This window comes from Sarcophilus harrisii, chromosome 3 (assembly GCF_902635505.1).
Source record: "Sarcophilus harrisii chromosome 3, mSarHar1.11, whole genome shotgun sequence".
NCBI lineage: Eukaryota > Metazoa > Chordata > Mammalia > Dasyuromorphia > Dasyuridae > Sarcophilus > Sarcophilus harrisii.
Window position 1 is genome coordinate 311,263,001 of NC_045428.1, and position 20,603 is coordinate 311,283,603.

The 20,603-nt window shown below is 30.8% G+C and overlaps 1 protein-coding gene across 4 annotated transcripts in view; it reads right to left on the reverse strand.

Moving 5' to 3' along the window:
- The window catches only part of PIK3CB (phosphatidylinositol-4,5-bisphosphate 3-kinase catalytic subunit beta), a 149,402-nt gene that overhangs the window by 37,684 nt on the left and 91,115 nt on the right, over nucleotides 1–20,603 (reverse strand). For all 4 annotated transcript variants that reach the window (XM_031959816.1, XM_031959814.1, XM_031959815.1 and 1 more), the window contains 8 exons: nucleotides 18,333–18,556; nucleotides 16,215–16,394; nucleotides 14,165–14,335; nucleotides 12,154–12,231; nucleotides 9,435–9,683; nucleotides 8,580–8,676; nucleotides 5,036–5,166; nucleotides 4,488–4,538 (listed from right to left, as the gene is read on the reverse strand). In XM_031959816.1, the coding sequence (XP_031815676.1) occupies nucleotides 4,488–4,538; nucleotides 5,036–5,166; nucleotides 8,580–8,676; nucleotides 9,435–9,683; nucleotides 12,154–12,231; nucleotides 14,165–14,335; nucleotides 16,215–16,394; nucleotides 18,333–18,556 (1,181 nt within the window). The remainder of the gene's footprint in view (nucleotides 1–4,487; nucleotides 4,539–5,035; nucleotides 5,167–8,579; nucleotides 8,677–9,434; nucleotides 9,684–12,153; nucleotides 12,232–14,164; nucleotides 14,336–16,214; nucleotides 16,395–18,332; nucleotides 18,557–20,603) is intronic.

A 20,603-nucleotide genomic window follows, 5' to 3' on the forward strand; every position in this document is an offset into this window, starting at 1 on the left:
ATTACTTGTAATACTATATAAACTAACTGAAAAAATGTATAAAGAAGGAAATATGCCAGATTCCTTCTGTGACACAAATATGGTTTTAATACCTAAACCAGAGAGGGAAAAAACAGAGGAAGAAATGATACACGAAGTTCTCTAAGGAATATAAAAAATTTAAATAAAATACTAGCAAGGATATTTAAAGCAATTTATTAGAAAAATTACATACTATGATCATTATGATTTTTATGTTCACTGTCACAATAAGCATAATTGACCATATCAATAACAAAACCCACAAAAATAATATCATTATATCAATAGATATAGAAAAATCTTTTTATAAAATACAATACCAATTCCTAGTAGCAAGACAAGAAAGAAGAGGAATCAGTTTAGTCTTTTTTCAAATGACCAGTACTATTTATTTAAAATAAAAAGCAAGCATTTGCTGTAATGGGGATAAACTAGAAAACATCTTCTCCAATATGTTCAGGGGAAAAAGCAAGGATGTCAGTTATCATCACTAATATTAATATTGTTGTTCATTGTGTCACGCTCTTTCCTCTGTTATCTCCCAAAATCTGTTCAGAAGCATGTTCATTGCTTGTCCTTCAATCTTTATCAGACTCTTTTACTTCAGAGTATTTAAACTTCAGCTTCAGTATTTATCATTTTAGGGAATAGTCTCAATTAATTTCTTATATAATGACTGATTTGATTGCCTTGCTAGCCAAAGGATTCTTCAAAATCTTCTCCAGCACAATTCAAAAGCATCAATCTTGCAGCATTAAACTTTCCTTGTAATCCAACTTTCGTAGCAATATGCTGCTACTACTAGAAAAACCAAAACCTTTGTCAACAAAGTGATGTCTCTGCTTTTTAATATGCTATCTAGATTTGCAATAGCTTTCCACAAACGGAACAAGTTTTTTAATTTCATGGCTGCAATTGCCACCTAAAGTGATCTTGGAACCTATGAGAATATAAAAGCTGACACTGCTTCCATTTGCCAGGAAGTGATGGGACCAGTGCTAAGAATATATTTCTCCAAGCAACCTTAAATTTTGGCTGTTGATTGCATCCAGCCTGATATTGCGCATGATGTCCCTTGTATATAAATAAATAAGTGGACATTATACAGCCTTGCCATACTTCTTTTCCACTGTTTAATCAATTGTTCCATGTTCAGTTTTAACTGTTGCTTCTTGACCCACATTCAGTTTCCTTGGAAGATAAACAAGATAATCTAGTACTCACATCTTGGGAAATTTGCAAAAATTTTTTTGACTTATGCAGTCAAAAGTTTTACTGTAGTTACTGTACTGAAGCAGAAGCAAATGTTTATCTGGAACTCCTTTGCTTTCTCCATAACTTAACAAATGTTGGCAATTTGATCTCTTACTTCCTCTGCCTCTTCAAAACCTAGTCTGCTCTTCTGGTAATTTTTTTTTTACATCTTGTTGAAGCCTAATTTCCAGAATTTTAAGTATAACTGCTGGCATGTGAAATGAGTGCAATTGTCCAGTAATCTGAATATTATTTGGCAGTGGCCTTCTTTAGAATTGTTATATAAACTGCGCTTTTCTAATACAGTGGTCATTGTTGAATTTTGCAAATTTGTTTGGCATATAGACTGCAACACTTTTAACAGCATCATCTTTTAGGATTTTGCTGGAATTCCATTATCTCCACTAATCTTATGTTTGCAATGCTTCCTACAATCCATTTGACTTCATTTTTCCATGATGTCTGGCTCTAGATCAGTAATTACACCATCTTGTTTATTGGTTATATTAGGACTTTTTGTGTATTCCTACCAACTCCTCTATTTTTGTTTTTGACTTTTATCATTCCCATTTTGGCACAAAACCTTCCCTTGATAACTCATTTTCTTGACAAGATCTCTTGTCCTTCCTATTCTAATTTTTTTTTTCTATTTCTTTGCATTGCTTATTTAAGAAAACCTTCTTATGTCTCCTTCCTATCTCCTAAAATTCTGCATTTCATTGGGAATATCCTTTCCTTTTCTCCTATCCCTTTTACTTTCCTTTTTTCCTCAGCTATTTTTAAAGCCCCATCAGACAACCATTTTGGGTTTTTGCTCTTCTTTTCCTTTGGAATGTTTTTTGCTTCTGTCTCTTGGACAATGTTGCAAAACTCTTTTCATAATTCTTCAGACATTATATTGGCCTAATCTAATCCCTTAATCTATTCATCACTTCCACTTCCTATTTATAAGGGATGTTATTAAGTCATACCTACACAGTCTGATGGTTTTTCCCTATTTTGTTCAACTTAAATATGAATTTTGCAATAAGAAGTTAATGATCAGCTCTTGGCCTTGTTTTAACTAATGCACAGAACTTCTCCACCTTTAGCTGTAAAGAATGTATAATTAATTTGAAGCCAATGTTGACCATTTGGTGATGTACATGTTTAGAGCTGCTTTTTGGGTTGCTGAAAAAGTTTTTGCCTGACTAGAGAATTATCTTCACAAATCTCAAATTAGTCTCTGTTCTACTTTATTTTGCACTACAAGGCCAAAGTTGCTTATTATTCCAGGGTTTTTTTGGTTTCCTACTTTGGCATTCCCCATGTTTAATGTGACATCTTTTTGAGGGTGGTGGGGGGTGAGGGGTGTTATTTCTAGAAGATGGTATAGATCTTCAGAGCACTGAGAAACTCTAGCCTTTTCAGCATCAGTAGTTGGAATAGACTTCTATTACTGTGATGTTGAATGATTTTCCTTCGATTCAAGAGATATCATTTTGTCATTTTTGAGATTCAATACCCATACTGCTTTTCTCATCTTTTTACTGACTATAAAGGCTATCTATATCTATCTCTAGATATAACTATCTCTATATAAGGAATAACAGTCTATAGCAGTATGCTTAATGATCACCTGAATTAAATTCACACATTCACATCCATTTAAGATCATTGACACATAAGATGTTAATATTTACTCTCTCCATCTCCAGTTTGACCACATCCAACTTACCTTGATTCGTAGTCCTTACCTTTCAGATTCATGTACAATAGTGATCAGCATCAGACTTTCCTTTTATCACCAAATATGAGCTTACTTTTATTTTTAGCTTTAGCCCAATTGCTTCATTCTTTCTAGAGCTACCTGTAATTGTCCTCCAATCTTTCTCAGCAATACATTGGACACCTTCCAACTTGAGAGACTCATTTTCCAGGAGTGAGCATACAAGCTTTATTCTTGTATTTACTGGGAAAGTTTCTAGTATATCTTATGTCCCCCTTGCTTCTGCCCTCCCACCCTCCACTCTTTCCAATTGCCTAATATTTGCTTATAGTTTTAGATAATTCTATACCCATGTTTTTTGTAGGGTTTTTAGGATGTGAGTATTGTACTTTGTTAAATGTTTTCTATATTAATTGAGATAATCATGTGACTTTTGAATATTTTTGTTAATGTGATTAATTATTTTGATCATTTTCCTAATGTTGAACCATCTTTATATCAATGGGATAAAGCCAACTTGACCATGATAAATATTATGGTTGAATTTCTGCAACTCCATTGATAGGATTCTATTTTAAAAATTAGAATCAATACTTATTAATTGTAGAGGATCACAGACAATGGGGGAAACACCAGGTGAGGTATAAGACCCTTCAGCCCAGAGGGAACCTGCTAACAATGTTTGGTCAGCTCCCCATCTCCCTTAAGGGCTCTTGGCTTTCCTGAGAAGTCAAGGGGCAGTGACAACTGTATTGTGATTGAAGCAGAGGGATACCATGTGGAAGAGTGATACTAGGTGGCAATCTACATATAACAGCAAGTTGTTTATGTGTTCCATGTGTGCAGTATATACTTAGTGCATGCTAGTGTTTTGTTACATAAGGGTATGAGGGTATAAAAAGGGGAAAGTCCTTGGAATAAATGGACTCCATTTTCCCACCATCTTCTGGAGTCCCGCCTCATCACTTCTCCACTAAAACAGTATGGAGGCTCTAGAAAGCACAGTATGTTTTGTCACCTCAGCTTGGGGGTTTTAGAAAGTAGGACACAATATTTTAATCACCCTGGTGTGGGTGCCTTAGAAAGCAGGACACAACAATTAATGATATTAGTCTATGATTCTTTTGTTACTTCATCCTTCCTTGTTTTATGTATGGAACTATTATTTTCTAGATATGAAACACACATTTTATCTTTCCTTAAATCAATAAAGCATAGTTCAGAAGCTACTATACAAGGTTTTTACTGATACTTCAGTCATCAGAACAATCCTTCAAGAAATTACTTTGGCTATGTTTATTTGTATACAGTTGGTATTTTCTAGTAAAATACAAGTTCTTTTAAGGACAAGAAATATTTAATTTTTTAAAAAATTTACATTACATGCAATAGGTAATATAGCAGAACCTTAAGAAATACTTGAAATGAATATGTCATCTAGACATTGAATAATACTCAGAAGTATAGTGACAAAAAACTTGCTATTTTTACCTTTGATACTTACAGATACATTACCACTGTCACTACTTGCAATTTCAGCTGCCTTTTCAATAATCTGTTTTTTAAAAAAATACAAACATAGCAAGATTAATTAAATTGAATAACTTAATGAATCAAAAGGCTTAATTATACTGCTATTATATAAAATTTATTATAAGTAAAATACTGATATATATCCTTTAACTTGGGAATTATCTAAAAGGCATTATGAAGAAATGAAAAACAGCATTTGGAGAACAGGGAAAATCCATGCTCCACCACTAATGAAATTTATGACCTCAGGCCTTCTGGTACTCAATTTCACATATAAATGAATAATTTAATGTATGTACTTGCAAAAGTAAACTGTTCAAAGGCCATCCAATTATAGCTCAAAGGGGTATAAATGACCATAATCCTGATCTCCCAATTTTCAGTTCAATGTTCTTTTTTCATTCTGCCATGTGAAGAATACCCATTATTTCAAGGTATATCATGGGAATAATTGAAAAATGCTATTAATTCACTACAAGTCAATTATGTGTATATTTTCTGTTTACCTTATCACCTTACCTTATCAAAAGGAGGGTAATAATAAGGCTGTTTTTTATTCTCAGGGAATTTAACATGTAAAGTTGTTGCATTTTCAAAATATGGATTTGTTTGAACAGTTCCCATTGGATTCAACATTTCTTCAAGTTCGTCTAAAACAAGAAAATATTTTTTAAAATTTTTAAAAAATAAAACAAATCCTTATTACTACCAAGCCTCAAAAGTCAAGTATATATACAAAGAAAATACTATCAAAATGCCTGTCTGTGCTAATGCTTAACACAAAGTTTTTAATACCACGTAACTTACCTTAAAAAAAATTTTGACTTTTAAAGTAGAAAATAAAGGAAAACATGAGGCCTATGCTGGAAATTGTATTTATACTTTACAATGCACTGGAATCTCTTTTTTATCTTCAGACACATAGCAGATTCTATTTCCTTAAAAACAACATCAAAAACACCTTCCCTAGACCTTGATACTTTTTCTAAATACCACACATAGAATTTCAAAGTTTTTAGTACAGTTTTGAGCTTAAAACTGCACTAACACATTTAAGTTACCCTACATTAACTTTTTTTCATTACCTAAGTTTTGAAACAAATAATACTAACCTATATGTTCACCTTAACACTCTACAATCTAGTTTTAATAGTCATACAATAACAGGAATCATGGAAAAGTCATTAACTTTCCCCTCCCTTCAAATCTAGTAGATTTTCACCATTTATCCCTCACTATCTTTGATTTCTTTTTTGTAGCTGACACTGGTAACCATGTTTTTCTTTAAAACTCTGAAAACTTTTTGCTTCAATGACACTAAATTAAGATGGTTTTCTTCTAACATCTTTTCAACTACTGTATCTTTGGCTACCATAATTGTTGCAATGTACTTTTCCCACTCATCTAGTTCAACCCGTTCCTTTGAAGACCAAAAGGTTTAGCAATATATTCAAGGCTACAGATCAAGTAAAAAACACAAAAAGGCTTAAAACTGGGGCATTTTTTGACTCCCAGAAGTGCTCATTTATCATAGTTTTTGTCTTCAATTTTACTCACAATTATTATCCCACAAAGATATAAAAGGTGGGTAAACATTTCATATCAAAAAGGGATCCAGCTACATAAGTTATTTGTCCAGAATCAAGGAAGCACTATCATATCAGTATTTGGTGCAGTTCTCTACTATTGAAGGCTGATAAGCTTAAAATAGAGATAAATGCCCTCATATAACAAATGTGAAAAAGACTAATACATCACCAAAAAAAAAAAAAAAAAAATCAAGAATGAATGTTTAAAAATCACAAAAAACAAGCATGGACCCAAAGAGGAAATGCACTCCCCTTTCTGGAAGATAGGAGAGCCATAAAGTATGTAACATTAAATGTAGTTTTAAATGTTTTTGAAATATTGTTGGGTTTGCTGATTTCTTTTTTTTTTTCCTTTAAAAAATATTCTCTGTCCTATGGCATAGATCTTAGGGAAAAAGAAGCATACTAGTAGAAATTTCGAAGATGCAAAATCAAAAAATATCAGTATGGAAATTTTGAAGAAATTGTGCATGGAAGTTTGATTACTTTTTTTTTTTAAATTAACTAAAGGATAAAAAAGTGTTGAATAAGGCTGACATTGGTTTGAAGATTTATAGTACCATATTATGTCATTTTGTTAACTTGTAAAAGCCCATACAATTCTTTGTAAGACATAGGTGAACAAAAAGGTCAATGTGAATAGGCAGAATTACAGATTTAGAATTGGAAGTTATTATAGAAGGTACATTTATCTCATTTTACAAATGAATTAACATCAATGAAAGAATAACTGACCTACCTAAGGACATAGGACTAAGTCTAAAGAACTTACAAAAATAGTATGCTATAAGACATATGATGTGGTATGTGGCAAAGGTTAGATTTGCAATTCTTCTGACTCCAAAGTCTATGTACTTTCCACCATGTCTCAAAATATAGAAAAAAATTAAAAACCAAAAGAGTACAAACATATTTTTGGAGTAGGAAGAGCTTAGAAAACATCACCTGACAACTGATTTTCCTGTAACAATTTCTAACTTGGTATTGGCTATTTACATGTAGGAGAATTCACAAGAACAGCAAAAATTTTAAGGTTAAAAAAATTAATGAAACATAGCTCTTTCCACAAGGCCCTACTAGTTTAGTCCTTCTATTCCATTAAAAAATTATTGTCTGAAAGTTAAAATAAATTAAGTCTGATTCTTTCTTCTTTTGTTACTTCTACCCTCCACAGCAAAATATCATGTGGCACTTTTTTTGGGCAGATCTTTAATACATTGCCATATAATAACTGTGTCTTAATTCCTACTAGATTGTAAACTTTATAAGAGCAGGGACTATAAAGAGCTGTTAAGTGGCACAGCAGATAAAGAACTGGCCCTGAAATCAGAAAGAAAAACAGACTAATCTTCTCGAGGTTAAATCTGGCCTCAGATCCTTATTAGCTTTGTGATTTTGGACAAATTACTTAAATCTGTCTGCATCAGTTTCCTCATTTGTAAAATGAGTTGGAGAAGAAAATGGCAAATCTCTCCAGTGTTTTTGCGAGAAAATCCTAAATGGGATCACGAAGAGTTGGACATGACTGAAATGAATGAACAGCAACAAAATAGGGCTATGCATCATTAAACAGGTACTGATATTTTATTAGATGTGAATTGAACATGACTAGGAATAATTAAGAAACAAATATTTAATTTTAGAAGTATATATTCACAATATTCATAAGAAAGGTTTCTACTATTTTGGTAACTCAAGATATATATGGAATTTAAGTTAACAGCGTTGTTTAGTTCTTTATGAAAGAGTAAAATAAATGTTTAGATTAGCATTGTTCTAAATATCACTTTACACACGAACAGAAATTTCATGAAAAAAAGATTCTGCATATAATATAAAATGATGTATGAACATAACTAAATATTATGCAATCTTGGCAGCAGACAACATCTAAGAAAACATATTACCCCCCTAATTCCACACACATTAATGAAAAGTAGGAAATAATGGGTACAGAGTACCACATTCGATACTGCTTTTTAGCTGTTTGTTGTTGTTGTTGTTGTTGAAAACCGAGCATCCACTGGGTGGTCTCTTCTACCAAGAACTAACTGAAAGTAAAGCCACCAAAAAACTTTTAAAATATGAATCAAGAATACTTAAAGCTGATCCCTCCAATCAAATGGAAATGGTCTACATAGCCTCTACTTTATTCCAAAATTTCAAAAAATTCCTTTTATATAAAAGAATATTCCATGGCCCAGGTACCTAAATGAGCATGTGTAAGTTTTCAATATATTTCAAGTCACAAAATGATCTGGAGATAAATTAGTATGTTTTAGAGAAGAAACATAAACATAAATATATTTGATACAGTACATAAAAAAATCTTTCCATTGATGGGATATACAATAATGATTTTAAGTGCTATTCATTTATTTGAACTGAATAAGGAGTTTTATTTGCAAAACTAGTGACTATACAATATAAACAAAGTTATTCTAAAAGCCTCAAAATTAGAGTATAATTCATACCAGGAAATGATGACCAGCTGTGCAATATGATGTCTCCACTTTTCAGCTGTCCTTTGAAGTCAAACACCATGGTGTTTACCCATGCCACAGGATAGTGCTATAGAAGAAAGGCATAACATATTAAAAATGCTAAAAATGAACCAGACACTAAAATACCATGGCAGACCAAGTTAAGAGGTTTGATTTGTTTTTTTAACTGACAATGCAAAGAAAAATCGTGTTACTTAACTGTAAGAAATTTTTAAATGTTTAACTAATACCTACCCTTAATAAATGTGCCAAATGTAAACAATAAATAAGCATACAAATGTCATCTTTTGGTAATAGAAAATAAACCACAATGATGCTAAGAAATCCTGCTTCAAATTGCTGTTATCTTAAAATATAAAATATGGTAATTGTTTTTATAGCTTTTTAACATTTAAATTAATAAAAATCAGGAGGGAAACAAATGAAATTAGATGTAAATTCTTACACAAGTAAGTTAAAAATCAGTGATGAGAATGAAATGTAGAATAAAACCAATAAAATTTTGATTCACCTATTTATAGTAAAATTGAATTGGCTAACAATGAAATTCTGAATGGTTTCAGTTTTCAGTACCTAGGTTATAATAATAACATTTTTCACTTGGGAGTAGTGAGGAGGTTGATCTCATGCTTCAAGATAACTATTCTTTTTGAAAGTGAAATGTATAAAAGCTCTAGAATATAAATTGGGGTGAATTTTCTTAGTCCTTAGTCCTATAATTATTTCCTATTCACTAGTGTATAACTTCCCTTATCATTTCAGCTAATATGATATTTTGCACTTGAAATCCAGCTCTTTTTTTTTAAATTGGAGAAAATAACTTACCACTTTTCCAGCTTTCCTGATAGTCTGATATTTGGAAGGATTAATTGTCTTAGTTGACTTTTTTGTTTTCACTTTATCCACAGCATAAACTGCAAAGCATAACCTAGCCATTCTTGGTAAATCACAGATGTTAATATCAAATTCCAGTGGTTCACTCCAAACATGGTCATTTCTCCCAGATATCTCTGAGCTTACAACTGGTTTACAAAGAAGTTCAGTTCCATGAAAAAGTCCAGCCCTGACATGAACCTGAAATATATAGAAATAATGCCTACTGCTAAATATATTAAGAAAATAATTGGAATAAAAAATAAATCATGTTAAAATAAAAAATTGGTTAGAGACTAAGGAAGAAACCCCTATCTCTCAAACCTACATGAATTTTGAGGAAGGAAAAAAAAGGATAATACCAGATGATAAAAGTAAGGGAGGACAATAGTGTTATGAGGTCAAATTGCCTTAGTAAACTAAAATAAGCTAGATTGAGATTTGAAACATATATATACACACACACACACTATACAATATCCTTAATATAAACAAGGGTTCATAAGTCTAATATTCAAAGGAAATAATGTAACTGGAAAACAAAACCTTCTTTTCTCTTCAATCTATGCTCACTCACTTAGCGATTTTGTTAGCTCCCAAGGGTTCAATTACCATTTCTACACATCTCTTTCATAGCTTCCATTCTTTCCACTAACAAAGACACCATACCCTCCTCTGGCCACTTAAAAATCTTGCCTTATTTACTATAAATTGGCAAAGGCCACAAAGCTAATGAGTATCTGAGGCAGGATTTGAACTCATGTTTTCCTATCTCCAAGCCATACACCCTATCTATTCTGTACCTTAACTGCCACAGTATATGATTCAAAATAAGCACATAACAAACATTTGTTGTTTAATTGATTGACATACTGCAAAAGAATGTGATGAGGGAAGAAATAGAAGTAGAGGATAAAAGTTGAAGAGAAGCAGTTTTAAATTCACTAAAAAAGAAAAACCTTACCACAGCTACCCAAAGTTTGAAAAGGATATCTTGTAATTAGTGGGATTTTTTTAATCTGGAAGTTTTCATGTGGAGGATAAATTACCAATTATAAGGGCTGGAGGAAAAGCAATTTATAGAGGGGTCAACCACCTCCAAACCTATGCCTCAAAGTACCTAACTGCTGAGCTTAAAACTAAGTCATTCTACATGGTGAAGAGCAATTCCCAGAAAAGTTTCATGACTGTCACCTTAGAATTAACTTCCAGAATTAGTCTGAAAGGCCATTCTGGAATTGACTGAATCATCATGTTCAACCTTTACAAGTTTGTCATCTCCCTTACCTCTAAAATTAAATTATTTAATTTAAAGTTGTACAAGTTAGTAAGCTGTTCACTCTTTTCACCAGTAATCCCATTAATGAAAAATTTTCTCAAAGAGGTGACTGTCAAAAGGAAAGGACCTCAATGTACAAAATTATTCATAAAAGCAATATTTATGATAAAAATACAAAAGTAAAATACAAGCCCAGTGATTATAAGTATGTCTACGAAATAACAGAATATGACCATTGCATCACAAATAAATAGCATTCAGGTAAACCAAGACTAATCTGAAATGAAAGTTAAAAAGGCAAAACCAATAAAATATCATATACAATAACTACAACAAATATAATGACAACTATAATAAAAATAATGACAAAAAATTGCTACCAAAGTTAAAAAGCACATTTTGCCTTCTGTTAACAAATAATAAATTACAAAGTGAAATCTGGAAAGTGAAATAGTCATTTATTCACAATCATTATTTTTAGACTCCTTCAGTTAATGGTTTTTAACGAATATACCTTGTGGATAGGAGAGAATAATTTGGTTATTTCTTGGAAGGTTGTTGTATATTCATGTATATGTACAGTGTGTGTGTGTATATGTATATATACATACATACACATACTAAAAAAAAAAAAGGAAATTCCATATGCATTAATAGAATCAAAATTTTGGTTTAGAATATGGGAGAAATCCATGAAATTTTAATTGCCACAAGACCTTTTTATATATATACTGGTTGGTTCTGGCAAGTGATCCTAAGTATACAATCATGCCAGAAAAATCATGGCCTAATTGAGTAGCTTTCCTACATTACAGTATTATTCTATTATCTGCCAAACAAAATAAGGGGAAATGCATACTTAATACTTTCAGAGATAAAATGCCTTGTAAGGTTTTTATGAAACTCTGTAGAATTACACAATAAATTCTCATGTGTTAACAGCTTGTGGCCTGGGATACAGTCATCTTTTTTTCTTCCAGGAAATGGTACATTTTCTGTGTTCAGCATGTTTTTTTTTTTTTTTCCTTTAATAAAATGGTGTGAATGAGATTGTAGGGGTGAATGGGTAAGAAGAGTTTAGGTTGCTTCATATAAGCATATGATCAATCCAGTCCAGTTTCTTCCTCTTTAATGCCTATAAAATATGATCCTCAGTGAAATTAATCTTTATAAATTGGATAAATGTTAAGTCTATTCCATGAAGTAAATCTAATTTTACCTGATCTTTGAAAAATGATTATTTTTAAATAAAACATTTCATCTCTACTCTTACTTAATTGTACAGAAATTGGGAAAATGCTAAACATACATGACAAAATTTAACAGATGCTAAATAAATTAGTTAAATGGCCCATTAAGTGACAGGTGAATTCTAATATTAAATAAACTTACTTTGACGCTTTCTTCTGTGTTCAGTTTAGTTCCTTTAACCAATATAACTTGGAAAGGCTGAGTATTATCCCAAACATTCTACAAAAGAAGAAAATTGTACCCATTTTATCAAATTGAAAAGGTTCTGCACAAAGCAAATCAATGTAACTAATAAGAGAAAGAAAGTAAGCTGACAATATGGAAAAAACAAAAACAAAAAATATTCCATCAAATATGTGAAGATCTGAAGTACAAGATATAGTAAAGTACCAAAAAAATATAAAAACTAAGAGCCATTTGATAAGGATTAAGAGTCACTGGATAAGTATTTAAAGGATATGAACAAACGATTCTCAAAACAAGAATTATAAACTATTACCAATAACAGGGAAGGTAGCTGCAAATCACTAATAAAGAGAAATGAAATAAAAAAAGCTCTTGGTATTTTCAAATACCCATCAAGCTGGTAGAAAAGAGAACCATGGAAACAGTCAATATTGCAGGGTTGTAGAAAGACAGGCATGTTCACACCTGTTTGATGGAATTATGAATTGTTACTCAAAAAAATTCTAGAAAATAATGTAGGAATTGTAATAGTTAACAACAACAACATCCAGAGTCTTTGACTCTTGATATTTTCTTTATAAGTACATATGTTCCATTTTCTTTATAAGTACATATGTTCCATTATTCATAGAATCACCTTTATAGTATCAGAGAACTAAGAAAGTAGGGCCCACTAATTGGAAATGAATAAACAAACTGTTATACAAATATAATGAAGCATATAAACAACATGTAAAATACATAAAGTCATCAGAAGAAAGACATATGAATTGATAATCATTCATAACTAGGAAAAGAAATTGTATAATTTTTATGACAATGAAAAGTTAAAAAATAACAAAAAATGAAACTGAACGCTTAATTAAGCCTGAGCTTGGTCTTAGTTTTGCTGACTTGCTTTTTTCTCTCTTTTTTATTATTTTTATTTTAATGAGTAACTTTCTGGGTAGAAGAGAAGGGAGGGCTATATTCAGAAATGAAGGGATATAAAAACAAAAGTTAAAAAAAACTGGCACCATTTAAAAATTAAGTGACAAAATATTCTGCACTGAATATGGAATAATCTTATCAGACATGATATCAACAAGATACTATCCAACATAAATTATGTTGGTATTTAAGGAAAATATGGCAACATATAGATACACGTGCAAAAGCATATATGAAATGTCCAGGGCTGGAGAGCCAGGAAAGAAAAGAAAACCAACCTATGACTCTAAGAAGAATGAAACATGATAGGGAATAAGGTTAATACCATCTGACTGATAGTTTTCATACTAGTTGGAATACTGAACAAGAATTATGAAACTTCCATATTCTTAAACTATAGAATGAATAAACATTTGCCTTTAAAAAAGATGTTATTGTGACAAAACAAAATTTCCTTTTGTTTTTAAGAGTAATACAAGATTCTGAAAACATGTTCCTATTATCAGGATCAATATATTTAAAAGAGAAATAGTTCATAGCAACTGTAGGTTAAAAAAAATATTTAAAAGGCACCTAGCACTTCTAGGGCAGAAATTGAAAACATCAGCACTATTAACATTTTAGCAGATGACATGTTAATTGTTGTGATTAGTACTGCGAATTCAACTTAATTTTTTAATCAGTTAACTTGGATTCCATATCATTAAATTTAACCTTAAACTCTGATGTCAAATTATCTTTCCTTTAAAAAATGTAAACATAGAATACCAAACATAACACTAATATCTTAAATGTAAAAGTAAACTGACTGAAATGCATTACAAGCAACTTAAAATAACAGATGGGAGGAAAATTAAAATAACCGTCTAAAGTTTTTTAATTTTTTTTTTTAAGAATTTAGAAAGACAATTTATTAGTAAGTGATAGTCTTTTGACTCTTAATGTGGCAAGAGAAGAAATGAGGAAGGAAAATGCCAAGAAAATCTGAAAAATCATACATTCTTTAGGGTCACCTAAAGATGAAGAGTAAACTCACAGAAATTAATCGTGTTTTTTTGGGGGGCAGTGGAAGAGGAAGGTTGGATGAATTTCGATTTATGGCCGCTTCTATGGCAATCATTTCCTGTTCAAACATCTTCTTTATATTGCAACATTCAACAAGAGTGAGTTTGGGAAGAGTTCTATTCATGACACAGTTCCGGATATACTGAAATAGAATAGAAGACAATTATTAATTACAAAATAAAAACTTATACTATCCTTTCAACACAGTCCTTCCACAAAATTTTAAAAACAAGAATGAAATTAGTCAGAAAACTGGAATCTGAAATTTGAATTATTATAAAACATTTGAAAAAAAATCTAACCTGGAATGGTAACATTCACTCAAGTCCATATAGTGCAAAATTTTAAGGATATTTTTCCTTTGAACACCAAGCAACTGAAATTTAAAATGATTCAATCAAGTCATTAATAATGACAATGATTAGGACAAAAGAATATGCCAAAGAATAACAAGAACACATTTATGGCATGGATTTTTTCCAAAATTAGTTAAAGAAAACTTTTGCTTAATTTGCTTCCAATTTTTTTTCTGGTTTAATCGTAGAATGAATTGACTCCCATTCTCTTTTAGCTCTGATTCTCTTTTAGCTATTCTACTGATGGTTCTTTCTATTTTTTAATCAAAATCAAATTATTTTGATGACTGGTAAACTATAGTACAATTTGAGGTCTGGAAATGCTATTTTACCTCTTTTTTTACTCTACTGTTTTTTCATTATTTATTCTTCCAAAGAAATTTTATTAGAATTTTATTTAGTTCTATAAAGTATCTTCCATCCCCGCTTTGATAATTTGAAAATGTAAATTACTTAGGAAAGAATTCCCTATTTCATAAAAACTGCTGGGGAAAACTGGAAAGCATTTTGACAGAAATTTGGCTGGAAGTAGGAACGCTGAATGATAGTTTGTTCAACTGTTGAAAAGTATTAATAGGATCTGTCATTTTAAGGGAATTTTTTTGGTATTACTTAACTGACTGAACCACAGTATGAATGTAAGTGAAACTTTTAATGAGAGAAGCAAAGATGACTGAAATGTAGTAACCAAACTAAACTCTTCTGGAGGATCAAAACTAAGATGAATACTTTGTATCTTCTGTTGCATTGTCTATTGCCTTACACAAAGTCCAAAGAATGGGCAAGAAAATCTGAACTATTAATGGTTACTGAAGAACCTATCAAAACAAAAAAGCTAGCATAATTCTATCCCTTTTAGATTAAAATCTCATAAGCAGAAGTTGCACTATGTTAATAAGAATAAATGTTAATCAGAAAGTCTACATTGTGCATGATATGCATGTATATACTAACAAAATGGCATAGAGTTATTTTTTTTTAACTCAATGGCATTAGGAAAAATACCGAAAAAATTGAAATAGAAAAATGTTATTTTATAGTATTACAAGCCTTATATTATCAAATTTAAGAACTCTGATCAACATAAGGACCAATCATAATTCTGGAACATTATTAAGATTCATGATATCTAGTTATTGAGAGAGAAATGATTGAGAGAGAAATGCAAGATATGTAGGCTAAAATATACATTTTTGGACTAGTTCAATGTAGTAATTTGTTTTCCTTGACTACAAATATTTGTTGCAAAAGATCTGTTTTTATTTCCTTCTTTTTTAGAAATGGTGGTGGCAAGGATAGGATAAAACATGAAGAGGGGAAGGGAAAAAAATGAAGGGAAGGAGGAGGTAATTAAAATATTTTCTTTAAAGAGACATACAAAAGACAACAGAAAGAAGACTAATAAAATACAGAAAAGTAGGACATAACTTGAAAATTACATATTGGGATTTTTTTATATATTTACCACCTTCCCTCCCCACCCCGTCCCAAGGATAGCAAGAAGCACATAAGAGTCCTGAAGTTTCATATAAAATACTTTTAGTATGTTATACCATGGCTATACATATGTTCATTTTATTTGCTATTTGTTAAGTTTATATGTAATAATTATAATAAATCTTAAAATGTTTAAGGAAAGATTTTAAATTATAACAATTTACATACCTGGAACTGAATTAAAGGGTGATCACCGAACACAAATTCTAGTCTCCCACTGACTTGCAGCACATAGTCATAGGGATCAACTTCATCTTCCTTTCCGTGGATAGTCAACCGTTTTCGGACTACCAACTCATTTAATTTGATGGGACTCATATTAGGAGATACTTGGAAACTAAATACATCCTTTTAAAAAGAGAAGCAAATTATTAAATAAAATACTGCATTTATAATATTAATTTTTTTTGCCACAATATCATTCAAAATTGAATATGCTGAGCTTTCAATTATTTTGATGCATTAAATTACCACAAAAAAGAAATGTCAGAGTTTAACCATAGAAAAATAGATATTATCTCTAATATAGCACTTCTCAACTAGAGTTAAAAATAGTAACTTCCAATTCATTGTGAATTTATAACTACAAAGTGTTCACATATAGGGAGACAATGGTTCCACTATACTTTCTACTATAAGTATAATAATTCTGAGTACTTTATTATATAAGTGGAACAAAGACAAAAATCAGAAGCTGAGGAGCCAAGATCTGGAAATCATGTCAAACAAAAAATAGGTGACAAGGCTGGGAATGTTTACATTAGAGAATGATTACATTATAAGCTTTAAATACAACATGGTTTGCATATCATGAAAGTGACAGATATAAGCTACAAAAGCTAGAACCAGAATTATTCAAAATAAAATTCACTAATCTTAGTATCTTAAGACACAATTTGTTAACAATTAGAATTGTCCAGCACTGCATGTTAAAGTTAAAAATTATTTATAATAAAATGCATTTAAGCAAGGCCTAGATGACCATATGTAAGGAATATTGTAAAAGTATTTCTTATAATGCATTAGGAGGTTGAATTAGATTGATCCCAGGGTTCTTAGTCCAATTGAGACGAGGTACAAAAAAGAAAATTTTATAATACTATACTACCAGGAAGACAAATTAAAAATAAGATGTGTAAAATACCTCTTTTAGGAGAGTAGGTTTCATCAGTATCTTTTTAGAACAAAGAAATCAAAGACTCAAACACTTCCTCCTTATGTTTCTATTCTATCAAAGTTTCTACTTATTGAGTATAAACTGAAAATTGATAGAAACTGGAGAACTGTTAAAGCCCATTTGATGAATTAGGGAAGGTAAGGAAGAGCAAGGGACAAAAATATGATTTCTAAGTCAATTTTTAGACTCCAAAGACTAAAAGTTAAATGACTTGTTTTCTTTTTGGTCTAAGAATTACAAAAATTGGTTTTACTTTTACTCAGCAATATAACTATTGTTTTACTATAAAACAGGAATTGCTGAAGTTGTTTTTCTACCATCAGTGAAATGGAATATAATTTCTCAAAGTCCCATTTCAAATTTTCCTAACTGTGATATAAACTGAAGCAAAGAAGTAGAGCAGGGGAAATCAAGATTACTCAATTAGGATGCTACTGAATTACTCCCACAAAAGAATGAAACTCACCTTAACAAATTATTCTCCTCTTAATTTTATTTAAATTTATGAATTTTTGTTTATTATCAAATCTTCCCTCTATTTTTATGATTCAAGTAATCCTTGAAAAGGAATTATTATAAAGCAAATCATCATAGTCCTTTTGCATTTATGTGCCTATTTGGCATCCTGGCAGAAATCAGCTGACTGGAAGTATTAAATTTTAAGCATTAAGTACCATGGAATAAGCAAAATGGCAAAGTCTAGTCTAGTGAAACAGAGAGAGAGAGAAGAGTACTCATAGACTGTTTTATCTTCTATGTGCATTATATTCCCTTCTTTGTTCAAAATCAAAAGGAAATCTTAAAAGAGTTTTCTTTTCTAAAAATCTTAACTCCCACATACCCCACAGCATACATTGTATAAAAATAGGAATTTTAAGGGAAACATTAATGAAAACATTAGCAATGAAGTCACAAACTACAAGTAGCTCAGTTAAGAAATGGCCTAAAATTCTTATTTTCTTCATTTGTAGGTCATTAGGGAACATAACATTAATTAATTTGATTTCAATGATAAAAATTCAACAAATGGGCTATCAACAACTTAAAAGACTAATACTAGAATCACAAGGGAAAATGCTAAAAACTGCATTAGAATCCTATGAACACACCTGGCAATTTTCAAAATGGACAGCAATCACAAGATTTCCACCATAAAGTTTATCTTCCAAATTTTCAGGAATGGAAGGTTCTTGTTCTGGTGGGTAAGTATGCTTTAACCATTCTATCCAAGATAATCCCACAAGGGACTGGATCTTTTCTTCACTGAACTGGCGCATCTTACTTCGGAATTCATTCACCTCAGGATCTTCCAGGGCATCAAACTCATGGAGACCTAAATGAATTCAAAATAGGATGATCACTTCACTAGTCAATCAAGTAAAAAGAATCGTATTGTATGATGGGAAGATAAATACACCTATGAAAGTTAAAGATTATCCCAAAGAAGTACATATAAAACCAGAGAGAAAAACAGTTATATCTTGAAAAGTATCAAGAGCAAATTATTAAAAATATCAAACTTCACATGATTAAAAAAAATTTAACCTTATTAAGGAATATACTTGTTATATATTCAAATACTGTACAACACAAAAACAACTCTTAGAAAGAAATGCTATTTTAATACCTATTTTGAGATAATGAGATCTTAGATTTATTGTAAACTGTATATCTCTACTATTTACAAACTTCAGTCATCACTGTGGAAGTTTCTATCAATATTTTAGGTTAATTTGTATGTATGAAGTTTCAAACAGCAGCAGCCATGCTTACATGGTAAAAATATTAACTAAGGAGCAGCTAGGTGGAACAATGTATACAAGACCAGCTCTGAATTCAGGAAAACCCAAGTTCAAATTTGGTCTCCAATATTTAACACTGTGTGATCCTGGGCAAGTCACTTAACCCCAATTGCCTCAGCAAAAAAAAAAAAAATTAAGTAAACAAATAAGTAAAATATTCTACTTTTCTGTACCTAATTAGGAATCACTTCCACTTCAAAAAGCACTAAAGTTTCTTTTAAGTCTGTGATTATTCTTATAAATCAGTTCAAAAAAATAATAAATATAATTAATTGAATATTAAAATTTGAATTTGGACAATGAAACAAAATTTGGGGAAGTCCTCTCTATATCAGTATAAGAAAGTCGACTATCAATAAATAGATTGTCCTTTTGAAATTAACATTAGAATCAAACTGTGTGTTCTTTCTACACCATTATCCAAATAACCATCAGCCATAAAATGGGATAAAACACCAGAATGCATGTGCGCATGCGTGTGTGTGTGTATGTATGTGTGCGTGTGTGTGTGTGCGCACGCTTGTGCATTTAAAATATTTTAAAACAGGGTCTGTTTTATTCATTCTATTTTTATTCTCAGTGCCTAGCAGACAGTATAAATTTAATATTTTACTAATAACATTAAAGATGGACGGGTCATCTGAGAATAAAATTTAGTCTGATCTAGTTTGAAAGATTAAAAATAGGGGCCCATCAAAGGGAAATAAAATATTTAGGAATATGTTGATAATTTTGTTGACAGCCCCACCAAGTCCTTTGGTTTAAGGGTTGCTTTTCAAATAAGAGGAAGACTCAATAAAAGAGATTTTTTAAACTCCCCATACAATCAGAAAACAATGAGAAGATCACTGAATTACATACTGTGTGATTTCATTTATTAATATATTTCTTATACAGGTACTGCAAGAGTTGGTTCAAACTGTTTTGTGAATTTAACTAGGTTTTTAAAAATTACCAATAAGTATTTCTTGACTAAAATTAATATCAATAAGTACACATTTCTTAACATATTATAGCAGGTATCATGATATGAGCTCAAGCAGAGCTTTTGTTTAACTATCAAACAAATAAAAACCCAAACCTTTTTTTTTAATTTATGAAAATGCTTTGATAAAGACCCTCATAGTATGTCTTCTGGAATGTACAGTGACACAGATTTTACCTAATCATAAAAAATAAGAAATCAAATAGTGGATTTAAAATAATACTGATCATAAAAAAAAGAAACTATCAGGCATATCAACTTTCAGGAAAGCATATTTTTAGACTAGTTAGTTCAGTTATATCAGTAAAGGTTTCATTGTCTTTTTGTGAGTTGAGGCAGAGGCAACAAGCTTAATCCTGAAGTTTAAACAGAAGTTACAGTCTCATCAATTGTTTATTGTTTTACCAGGAGGAATGACCTCATCAGTCCCCAATTGTGTTTATCTCATTACGTAATCTGCAACTGTAATGTCTGACTTATTAAGTATTTTTTGAATGAAAGCTCATTCTGGACTGCTTCTTAAATATATAGTCAATTTCTAAATATGCACATAACTTATCCATAAATTTTTTCCAAGATATGTTTAACACATA